General features: G+C 37.2%; 1 protein-coding gene across 1 annotated transcript in view; it reads right to left on the bottom strand.

Moving 5' to 3' along the window:
• BAI3 (brain-specific angiogenesis inhibitor 3) overlaps positions 1–12,822 on the bottom strand; it is a 1,099,520-nt gene that overhangs the window by 635,592 nt on the left and 451,106 nt on the right. The window contains exons 6-7 of the mRNA XM_006835746.1: positions 11,755–11,919; positions 6,909–7,073 (exon numbers count right to left, since the gene is read on the bottom strand). Of these exons, the coding sequence (XP_006835809.1) occupies positions 6,909–7,073; positions 11,755–11,919 (330 nt within the window). The remainder of the gene's footprint in view (positions 1–6,908; positions 7,074–11,754; positions 11,920–12,822) is intronic.

The following is a 12,822-nucleotide window of genomic DNA, read 5'->3' as shown; positions in this document are numbered from 1 at the left end:
TTGACATGATTGCATTTAGTCTTAAAATTGAGTGGCCCACATAATTTAGAAGAAGAGTGTAAATTATTAAAATTGTCACTAACAATGACAAAATATTTGTATCTATACAGAGTAATTCACTATTCCTCTAGAAAAATGGTGTTCTTGTTGTTATGTGCCTTGGAGTCAATTCCAACTCATAGCGATCCTGTGTAGGGTTTCTGAGGCTTTAAATCAATGTGAAAAAAGACACCACCATCCTCTTGAGTCACCGCCTTGCCCTATCACCAAATATTATTTGCCTCTATATGTATATAGTAACTAATAGTCTTGGAGGATATGGAGCAGTAAAAACGTACTCCAGCTTAAGAAGACTGTTGTTAAGAAGAAGATCTGTGTCCTGAAATGTGTTCAAATAATAACCAAGCTTTTTTCTCTTTTATTCCATGAAGCAGGAAAAATGAGAACCCGAGAAGCTGAATCAATGCCCAGGAAAAGCAACTAATCTTAGCTCTGTCATGAGACATCTTTATTCTTTCAACTCTAGTCATTCCTTAACTCTGAGAACAGGAATTGGAAAACTGAGAATTGAGTAATGAGCAAACTATCACTCCTTGCCTACCACAACTAGTTAAAATACTATGTCTTTGAGTGACTGCTGTAAGAGATCTTATTTTGGTTAAAACATGGGTTGGCTAGAGAGGAAAATAGAATGTATTTTCATTATGGGGCTCTGGTGACACAGTGGTTAAAGTGCTTGGCTGCTAACCAGAATGTCTGTAAGCTGAATGTACCAGCTACTCCACAGAAGACAGTTATGACCATCTAGTTCCATAAAGATCTCGTTGCAGCCTTGGACACTCTATGGAGCAGTTCTACTCTGGTCTACAGGGTTGCTATGATTAGGAATTGACTCAATGGCAATGGATTTGGTTTAAGTTAGATATTTTCATTATCAATCATTTTCTAAAGCAATTCTTCACTATTTACAAAGAAACCAAAAACCAAGCTAAACCCATTGCCATTGAGTTGGTTCAGACACATTGCGACCCTATATTGGGTCTTTGAGGCTGTAAATCTTTATGGGAAAAGAAAGCCTCATCTTTCTCCCGTGGAGTGGTTGGTGGGTTTAAACTGCCAACCTTGGTGTTAGCAGTTCAATGCTTACCCTATAGCAGCACCCCATGGCTCCTACTTATGAAGAAGTATCAATAAAAAAAATGTTTGCATTCTTGAGGCGAGATCTCAATTTTCATTAAAGATCTAAGGTGAAGGACTGGTTTCTACTTCTTTGTTAATTTTAATACCTTATTTGTTTTACTGTACCAAAAAATAAAACCAAACCCATCTATTTGATTCTGCCATCTATTTGATTCTGATTGATAGTGACCCTAGATAAGAGTTCTGAGGCTATACATTTTTCCGGAAGTAGAATGCTTCATCTTGCTCCTATGGGAGCCACTGGTCGGTTTGAACTACTGACTTTGTGGTTAGCAGTTCAGTGCTTATCTTACAGCACAACCAGGGCTCCTTTTGTTTTACTATTGGCCAATGAAACTCAAAGTGTGTTCTATAGATCAGCATTGCCAATATCTCTGGAGTTGGTTAGAAATGCAGATTCTTAGACCACGTTGAATCAGAAGCTCTGAGGGTCTAGCTTAGGAACTTGACATTTAAATTCTCCCAGAGATTTTTATGTATGCTATAGTTTGAGGAGCACTTCTCCGGACAATGAGAAGCAAAAATGAAAAAAAGCAGGCTTTGTAGGGTTTTTTTCCTACTGAAGCTGTGTTAAATTACTCAGAAACCAACTGAGAATCTCTTGGACTCCCAAAAAGACATGATCCTGTTGGAAAGTAACGTTGCAGAGTTAAGAAACACTCAACTTCCTAGAATGGCATTTCTCCTAAGGAAGACTTTCACAATCTCTATATTATAAATATTGCAAAATGTAGTTCAATGTTGAAAAAAAAGAAGTTTGGGATGAAAAATGCTACTGCTCCGTTCCTCTTGTATGAATATTTAGAGTTAATTATTACACCAAAAGCTACATTTAAGTATGTATAGCTCTGACTTGGCTATATAATTTCACAAGTTTTTCTCAGAATATTCAACCTGAATGAAGTCTTCACTCACCATTTGCCGATAAGGCAGCTATATCGCTTAGAAAAATATTTTATTTATAAATTATTTTAGCATCTACCCTAAACACAGTAGGTTTCAATTTAGCTATAATTGACTAGAGAGTCACTTCTCTAAGGGAGGCTTTCCCCTGAAAACAAAGGAGCCTTGGTGTCACAGTAGTGATGCACTCAGCTGCTAACCAAAGGTTGGTGGATCAAAAACACCAGCCGCTCCATAGGTGGTAGACTGCTTCTGTACAGATATAGCCTTGGAAACCACAGGGGAAGTTCTAGTACATCCTGCAGGTTCACTGTTTGTCAACAGGATTGGTTTTGCATCTGACAAAACAGCAAAAATGTCTCCATGAAGTCTGGATGATAATTTAAACTAATTCACCAATAACATCTACTTTCTGAAAAATATTTTTCTGATCCAAATAACTTAATGTTGTTGTTAAGTGCCGTGGAGCCGGTTCTGACTCATAGCAACCCTGTATAGGGTTTTCAAGGTACAACTGGTTGGTTTAAACTGCCAACCTTGTAGTTAGCCGTCCAATGCTTTACTTTCAAATCATACAATTTTTTATCCTTCCAACTATCTTCTCTTATGAAGACCAAAGTACCATCTTATTTTTGGTCAATGAACCATTTTTTCATCCTCTTATTTTATGTATTAGCCAGTAAAGAAATATCCTAATCTCAATGAGAAAATGTTCTTTATTTTCACTTGTAGTAGCCATAAGAACAACTTTTGATTAAACCTAGATGATTAATCTTTATTTTTATAAATTATTCAGACAAAGATGCATGTATATTTCTCCTTCCTGACAACAGAGGGTCTCCTGGCAAATTTGATTAATTTGTTTTGCATTCAAATTAAGTGAAGCATAAAAATAAACACTATCTGTTCCAAGCAATCTGAAAAAACATTAAGAATGAACAATACTAAAAATAATAGTAGGAAAAACATACAATTTTTCAAGAAACATTTGTTAAAGCTTTGTTATTTTAAAAAGAGAAAAAAAGTCTTAGTAATAGTTATGTAATTTGTAAGTTTTTATTAATATTGTCAGTGTGGAAGCTGGAGTAAAATAATGTCTGATATTAGGAACACTAGATTCAACATTAAAAGGTAATGCATATTGACCATGGCAAAGTAATTGAGCAGAGTTTCAATTTCATTACCCAAGTCAAGTCCATATGAAAAATTGAGTTACTTACAAATCCTGCTTTTCTGGCCAGATACTTTGAGAATAACATGACTGAACATTGAAAAGCTAAAGGATAAATGTAAAAGAAAATCCACTTCTATTTGGCTAAAAAAATCTATACAAAGGCATATTTCAAATTAATTTTTCTTGTTAAGTGCCAGCAACTGATTCCAACTCATAGTGACCCTACATTTCTGCAAGAGCAGAAAGCCTCGTCTTTCTCCCAAAGAACAGATTGTGGGCTTGAACCACAGACCTTGTGGTTCACAATCCAGTACTTAGTACACAGAGCCACTGCCCTCTTAAGTTAATAGTCAATAAATTGTTGATAGAAAATACAATCTTCTTCATGTAACAAATTAGGATATATTCAGGGTATTGCTAAATATGCATATTTTTCTCCTTCTGTATCAATGCTAATTTTCTGATTCAAGAATTTCATTTTAATTATGAAACTATTTTCAGATTTATAAGTGGTTTAAGATTCTTTTCAAATTATATTACTGAAAAGAATAAAATGGAAATGTTCCAGTTATTACTGGAAAATATGTAGTATAATATAAACACAACTATTAATATTGTTTGCTTTAGCTGATGATTTTATAGTTTAGTCACAAAAAAAATCACAAAAACCAGTAAATAAGCCTAATGAGTAAGACGTATTTTTCTCATAGTTTGCAAAATATTTTCCAAACAGCAGGTGGCAATCTTTGTAAATTTGATTTCTGAGCACCATTTTTCCTCTGTATATGCAGATAAAAAAACAGTTTTACAAGACCAGTTAAGAATCTTGGTATGCTCACAGTGGTTTAGATAATTTAAGATATTAAAAGGGTTTTATTTAATCACAACTAATTGTAAAGAAATTTTTCCCTGGGCAAAATACAGATTTTTGTTTAGTGCTTCTGAATTATCATGCAGCACAGGAGGAAATCCTGGTGTGGCAGTGTAGGATAAGTACTGGACTGCTAACTACAATGTCGGCAGTCGAAACCTACCATCCACTCCTCGGAACCCTACAAGGTTATTTGCTATGGGTCAGCACTTACCAACAAACACAATCTGTATATGTGTCCTATTTAACAAAGCATGCACGAGTTGGTTCTGATTCATAATGACCCTGTATAAGGTTTCCAAGGAGCGGCTGGTGGGTTTGAACCTCTGACCTTGTGGTTCAAACCAACATTGAGGCCCGGTGCATTATCCTACAGCACCACACCAGTAGTCCAAAATCCTGAATACTGGCTGTGTAATATGATTCTGAATTCACGTGATATTAAGAATTAAAACTAAAAACGAGTTTTAGATGTCTTCTAAGCTCTAAAAACAAAAAAATAAAACCTTAAACTAGTCCAGATCCTATTGATGTTCTTAGTACTGAAGTGTGAGAAATCTTTGAATTCTAACTATGGAGAAATGGAAAGTCTGGATTCCTTGGTGACTCTTAGAATTCCTTGCTTGTTTGTTTGTTTTTCCAGATTGAAGTTGTTTTGTCAAAGACAAAATTTCATAGATTTCTGAACTGAAAAGGAATTTCAGATATTCCAGTTAGCTCCTCTCCATAAGGAATCAGTAGCCAGAGAGATGAGCTACTTGTTCACAGAGTTATAGAACAGACAGGTTTCAAACTTGATTTTTGTTGTTGTTAAGTGCAGTGGAGTTGGTTCTGACTCAACAGATCGAAACACTGGCCACAGTCCTGTACCATTCTCACAACATGTCTAATTTTGAGCACCTTCCAACCTGAGAGGATCATCCTCCGGCACTATATCAGACAATGTTCTGCTGATATTCATCGAGTTTTCAGTGGTTAATTATTTTTAGAAGTGCACCATCTCTTCCTTCTTAGGCTGTCGTAGTGTGAAAGCTCAGCTGAAACCTGTCCACTGTGGGTAACACTACTGGTATTTGCAACACCAGTGGCAAAGCTTCTAGCATCACTGTAACAAAAAATCCACTAGAATGCAACAAACTGCCATATTGTTCTTTAAATTCTCTGAATTCAGCACTTTCCTGTATATATCCAGCTATAAATTTTTAAATTTCACTTTTTCTACAATGTGTATGCCATTTTGCATATCATATTATTCTAAAATCCTGATCTTCACTTATCTGTTGTTGTGGTTTTTAGGTGTCATCGAGTCAGTACCGACCCATAGCGACCTTATGCACAGCAGAACAAAACACTGCCCAATCCTGGGCCAACCTCACTACTGTAGCCACGCTTGGCCAATCCATCTCTGACCCTCCACCTTACCAAACATGATATTCTTCTCCAGCGACTAGTCCCTCCTGACAATATGTCTGAAGTGTGAGAGATGAATTCTGGCCATCTTTGCCTCCAAAGATTACTCTGGCTGTACTTCTTCCAAAACGCCCTTAATAATATTTCGGGGAATGTACACAGGATTGGAGCTGTATGTAACTGAAAAGTTTGGAGGTTCAAGTCCACCCAGAAATGCCTCCAGAAGAAAGGCCTGGTAATCTATTTTTTTAAATCAATCATTGGAAACCCAATTCTACTCTGGTACACATGTGGTATTGGTATACATGATTAAGAAGAGTGTTGGGAATTATCTTTTAAATGATATGATCTATAATCTGATCCCTCATTTTTTTCTATGCCTGTGTGTAACATCTTCTAGTACAGCATCACTTCCTTCTCCCATTACTAATTAAGACCTTATAGTTTGATTTTCCAAAGTATTCCTCAGAGGAATTTCCTGTTTACAGTAGAAACTGAGCTAATAATGAATAATCACAGATGGTCAAAGACATATTTTAAAGTAAGATTACATAGTCTCAATTTCAACGTCATCTCCTTATTTTCTCACTAAGCTATGATTTAGTACTCATGCCATAATGTATGTAGTATATAGTATCTAAAGCAACTCTTAGAATGCTGCTAGTAAAAAACAATAATTCATAAAAATATTTTATTCCTTACCAAATTATACCATGTTTGTCCCTCTTGCTGTTTGGTATAACTACATCTGTATTATCCATTCTTTCAATGTCATTTCTTAACAAGCAATTTAAAAACCTACAACAGAAATATCCTATCCTACAAGTAAAAAGGATGCCCCATACATTATGTTGTTGTTAAGTGCCATTGAGTTGGTTCCAACTCTATATAGCGTTTCCAAAGGAGCTGTGCGTGGTAGTTTAGTGGGTTAAGAGTTGCCTGCTAACTTCAAGGTCAGCAGTTTGAATCTCCCTATCACTGCGAGGGAGAAAGATGATGCTTTCTACTCTTGAGAATATTTCCATAGCTTTGGAAACCCTATACAGGGACGCTATGAGTCAGAACTGACTCCACAGCACATAATCACCACCACCACCACTACCAAGGAGTGGTGCTGATGGGAGTAGCTGATGGGCTTGAACCATCAAACATGCAGTTAGCAGTCTGTTTATCTAACAGAGCCACACCAAGACTCCTCCATACATTGTAGAAACACCTAAATTGCCACTCATTATTAGCAATGGTTCAATTGAGGAAGTGCTTTCCTTATCCCATGATGACATTTTTCATTCTTTTACTTTTTCCAGGTCACAAAACATTTGCTTAGGGATAATTTTGACTGGTTCTTACCAGGGCATCGCTGTTCACTGCATCGTCTCACTTCTTCGCCTGTTCCTTCACATTGCTGCCCTGTTATTGCTGCACCCTGGCAAGTCCTTATTCGCCTTTCCCAGCCACCATCACAGGACTTGGAACATCCACTCCAGTGACCCCACTGATTCCACTGACCATTGGCTGAAAGAAATGTGTCAGAGTCTATTACACACTGTTTCAGAAAATTTTAACTCTGAGAACAAGACTGTGTCTTCAATTTTTAGGATAAGCAATGGGCTACTAATCAACATGGTGGTTCAAACTCACCATCCGCTCCTCGGAAACCCTATATGGATGGAGTCACTATAAGTCAGAACTGACTCGACAGTACTTAACAACATCAACACCATGTTTAATAGACATGCCAACATTCATCTGTCATTTTTTTCTGGCATGCTGTGATGTTGAAATCTCTGCCACTACCAACTCTTCAAATACTGGCAAGGACATTCATGGTGGACAGGTTTCAGCAGAGTTCCCAGATCAAGGCAAACTAAGAAGAAATGCCTAGAAATCTACTTCTGAAAATTAGCCAGTAAAAAAATTGTCATGGTTCATAACAGAATATTCTCAGATATACTTCAAGAAGATGAGCCACCAGGTTGGAATACACTCAAAATACGTGGTCACAGAAATGGACTTAAATGTGTCAATGGAAGATGAAATATTGTTACTATTGTTGTTACATGCTGTTGAGTTGGTTCAAATTCATAGTGACTCTACTATGCACAATAAAACAGAATTTTTTTTTATTTTCACAACAATTTTTAGTTCATTACTGCTGCCACTGTGTCAATTCCTCTCATTGGGTATCGTCCTCTTTTTTCTTGATCTTCCACTATGCCAACCATGATGTCCTTTTCCAAGGAATGGTCCTTCTTGATAATGTGTCCAAAATATAAGTGATAGAGTCTCACCATCTTAGCTTCAAAGAAACAGTCTGACTGTATTTTTTCCAAGACAGATTTGTTTGTTCCTCTGGCAGTCTATGTTATAGTACTTTTAATACTCCTCTTCAACACCATAATTCAAATGTATCAATTCTTCTAAGGTCTTCTTTATTCTTTGCTTTATGCATTGTTGTTAAGTGCTGTTGAGTCAATTGTGACCCATAAGTCGTATCCACAGAGCAGCTGGTGAGCTTGAACTGCTGACCTTACAGTTAAAATGACTTTGCAGTGTGATGCATTAGATATCATGGCTTTGGTCAGGCATGCCTTAGTCCTTAAACTAATATCTTGCTCTTTAACCCTTTGATGCTTGTAAAGAGGTCTTTTGCAGCAGATCTGCTTAATGAATATATCATTTGATTTCTGGACTGCTGCTTCCATGAATGTCAGTTATGGATTCAAGCAAAAGGAAGTCTTTGACAACTTCAATATTTTCTCCATTTATCATGATGTCATTTATTGCTCCAATGGTGAGGATTTTTGTTTTCTTTACACTGATGTGCAAGCCATACTGAAAGCTGTAGTCTTTGATCTTCATCAGTAAGTATTTCAACTCCTCTTCACTTCCAGCACGCAAGGTTGTATCATCTGCATATCTTAGGTTGCTTATGAGTCTTCCTCCAATCCTGATGCCACATTCTTCTTCATATAATCCAGCTTCTCTGATTATTTGCTTACTAGAGATGGAATAAGTATGGTGAAAGGGTACAACCCTGTGAACATCTTTCCTAATCTTAAACCATTCAGTATCCACTTGTTCTAACAACTGCCTTTTGGTCTATGTATAGGCTTCTGGTGAGCACAATCAAGTGTTCTGGAATACACATTCTTCAGAATGTTATTCATAGTTTTTCATGATGCACACAGTCGAAAGCCTTTGCTAGTCAATGTTGTTGCTGTAAAGTGCCGCATAGCAGATTCCGACTCACAGCGACCCTGTATAGGGTTTCCAAAAAGAAACTGGTAAGTTTGAACCATTGACCTTCTTTAAAAAGACTTTGCAGTCCAGTGCTTTATCTCACAGCATCACACCAGGGCTTCTCTCGCTAGTCAATAAGCATAAGTAAACATCTTTCTGATATTCTCTGCTTTCAGCCTACAGCTACCTGATGTCAGCAATTATCTCTAGTTATAGTTCCTCTTCTGATTTTGGCTTGAAATTCTGGCAATTCTACACTGATGTACTGTTGCAACCATTTTTAAATTATCTGCAGCAAAATTTTACTTGCAAGTGAGAGTCACGATATTATTTGATGATTTCCATATTTCATTGATTCACCTGTTTTTGGAATGGGCACAAATATGGATCTCATCCAATCAGTTAGCCAGGCAATTGGCTTCCAAATTTATTGGTATAAATGAGTGAGGACCTCCAGTGCTGTATCAATTTGATGAAATATTTCAGTTTGTAGTCTGTCTATTCTTGGAGCCTTGTTTTACACCAATGCCTTCAGTGCACTTTGGCCTTCCTCCATCAGCGTCATTCATTCTTGATCATACGCTGTCTCTTGAAATGATGGAACATCCACCATTTATTTATTTTGGGGGGGAGGTACAGTGACTGTATATTCCTTCCATCTTCTTTTTATGCTTTCTGCATCATTCAGTATCTTGCCCACAAAATCCTTCAATATTACAAATGGGGGCTTGAATGTTTTCTTCAGCTCTTTCGGCTTGAAAAATGCTGAGTATGATCTTGTTGTTTGGTTTTCTAACACTAGATCTTTGCACATTTCATTATAATACTTGACTTTGCATTTTTGAGCTCCCCTTTGAAAATTTATCTCAGCTCTTTGACTTCTTTGTTTCTTCTATTTTCTTTAACTTCTCTGTAAGTCACAGCCTGTTTCAGAGTCTCTTCTGACATTCATTTCTGTCTTTCATTTCTTTCCTGTTTTTTTGTTTTGTTTTGTTTTTTAGTGACTAATTGCTTTCTTCCTTTATGATGTTCTTATTGTTATCCCACAACTCTTATGATTTTTGATCATTAGTGTCTAATGCCTCAATCAAACCTGTTCTTGACATGGTCTCTAAATTCAGGTGGAATATATTCAATGTCATATTTTGAGTCTCATGGACATATCTTAATTTTCTTCAGCTTCAGCCTGAACTTGCATACTAACAATTAATGATCTGTTCCACAGTCTGCCCCTGTCCTTGTTTTGGCTGATGTTATTGAGTCTCTCCACCATCTTTTCTCATAATGACAGTCAATTTTATTCCTGTGTATGCCATCTGGTGTGGGCCATGTGTATAATTGCTTTTTATGATGTTTAAAAAAGTTATTTGCAATGAAGTCATTGGTCTTCCAAAATTCTATCATGCCAGCAAAGTTTGTGTCACTAAATTGTCTATAACATCTATACCAGCAGAATTTCTATCACTAAAGCCATATTTTCCAACTACTAACTTTACCTTTCTGTTTCTAATTTTCACATTCAAATCACCAATAATTATCAATGCATCTTGATTGCATATTTGAACAATTTCAAACTGAAAAACTTTGTAGAATTTTTCACTCTATTCATCACTAGCTTTAGAAGACTCCTGGTGTGGTGCTGTAGGATCACCACTGGACTGTGAACCACAAGGTCAATAGTTCAAACCCACCAGTGCTTCTCAGAAATCCTGTACAAGGTCACTACGAGTTGGAACCGACTCAACAGCCCTTAACAACAGCAACAACTTTATTGTTTGGTGCATCAGTGTGAATATTAGTACTACAAACTGGTCTTCCTTGTATGTATATGGATGTTATCCTATTACAGACAGCATTGTACTTCAAGATAGATTTTGTAATATTCATTGCAACAATGAATGGGATGCCATTCCTCTTTAAGTGATTTTCCTGGAATAGTAAACCATAAAATTTTTAGGGTCAAAATGGTTAAAACCAATCCATTTCATCTCACCAATGCATAGAATGTTGATCCTACGTGTTCCATTTAATTTCTAACAACTTTCAATTTTCCTAGTTTCATACTTCGTGCATTTCATGTTCTGAGTTTTAATGATGTTTACAGCTGCTTCTCCTCATTTTGAGTTGTGTCCCTTCAACAAATAAAGGTCTTGAAAGCTTTGCTCCATTCACATCATTATGGTCAATTCTACTTTGAGGAGGTAGCTCTTCCCTAGTCACATTTAGGGGATCTTTCAATCTGAGGTATACATCTTCTGGTTCTATATTAGACTATGACTGTCTCTATTCATGTTTTCATCTTCCAGCACTACATTTGACAATGCTCAGCTGCTATTCAAGGTTTTTAGTGGTTGACGATACATAAATAGTTCACCTCTCCTTCTTCTGAATTTTAGTTTGAAAGCTGTATTGAAAATGAAATGTGGCCGTAATGGGTGTTGACCCTGTTTGTGTTAATAATACCAGTGGCATAGATTTTAACATCACAGCAACACATAAGCCACCACAGTATAACACACTGACAGATAGAAGATGCCATAGAGCTTGAAAATATTTCAACTTTTGTATTTTTGTTGTCTATTAATCAACATAAACAGATTTCATTCAAGTATTTTACTTTCCAGTCATATGTAAAGCATTGTTATTTACAGAAGTCTACATGTTTGTCAGACTCTTCTAAGGGACATTGGACCTTATTTGTAAAAAGTGAAAGTTTCTAACGAAATTTCATCAATTTTATGAGTATTTAATCTCATAGTCTCCTTTCCCTCATAACAAAATCATTTTGTTTTAGGATTTTTTATTTTATTAACAGGATTCACAGTGCAATAAGTTCTGCTATAATTGGTTTCATCTATTTGAAATAAATAGACACCTTTTGACTATTCCATGCCATTCTGGTATGGTTCTGTTGTGTTTTATAAATGGCAGGCATGTAACAATGAGACCTTACCTGTACATTCAGGGTTGTAGCACTCTCTGCTTTCTGCCCATGGCCCTCTGCATTCGGAACCCCCGTGAGCAGCTGCAGTGCACTGCCTGCTTCTCTGCTGGGTTCCGTTGGAGCATGTCACAGAGCATTGGCTCCAGGAACTCCATTCCTGCCACTGTCCATCAACTACCGAAGCAAAAAGAAAGACAGTGTAAGGAGAGTAAGGATAGTGTCCTGTAGGGAAGCCTACATAGAAAGTACACAAATACATGGTAAAACTAACCTCGTTGTTGTGTTAGAATCAGTGCATTAAGAGTTAATGATTAAGAAAGAAGAGGGAAAAAAGTAATCTTATACAATTTGATGAACTTGACCTACACCTATGGATGCAGTAGCACAAAAGAGGGAACAAATCCTTACAGCAAGAATCATTCCCACTCCCTCCACACACAAGAGTAGACAGGGATGGGCAACTTGGATATTGGCTACCCAAAATTGGATATTGGCTACTCAAAAAGGCAAGAAGTGACTGGCTTACAAGCTTTCAAGAGGGAGCCTAGATCCAGAGGGCACTGAGGATGGTAGAATCTCTACTGAGTAGTATTCAATCTGTCTGGGTGGGGCTGATGAAAAGATATGGGGATAGGATTCGTGTGGTACAATGGTGAATAATTATTATCAGGACTAACTGTGAGGGTTGGAAATGTAAAGGTAGATGTTTTGTGGCAAAAGGAGGGGGGTGGTTGACTCTGCAGTCCAGGAGCAGAGGTCCCTGGGACCATCAAGGGAGAAGAATGGAGTGTGGGACCCTACCCAGAGAAGCAGTGATGCCAGAGATGGAGGCAGAGACGACGACGTGGAGAGATGGAGTGGCTGGGGGCCCTAGACCCAGAGAGGGAGATGGACTGTGTGCTGACAACTGGGGGTGGGCAGGCTTGCAGGGTAACCTTCGGTTGGTTAATGATGCATGGAAGGGATTGTAACCATGGCAATGAAATGATATACGATAGGATGAATGTAAAGCTAATGTTCTCCCATGTAAACTATCACATAATTCACAATAAAACATTTTAAAAAATGAATGAATGA

The sequence above is a fragment of the Chrysochloris asiatica genome, unplaced genomic scaffold (genome assembly GCF_000296735.1).
Source record: "Chrysochloris asiatica unplaced genomic scaffold, ChrAsi1.0 scaffold00019, whole genome shotgun sequence".
NCBI classification, from domain to species: domain Eukaryota; kingdom Metazoa; phylum Chordata; class Mammalia; order Afrosoricida; family Chrysochloridae; genus Chrysochloris; species Chrysochloris asiatica.
The sequence above is the reverse complement of the archived record's forward strand: the minus strand, read 5'-3'. Positions and strand labels throughout refer to the sequence as shown.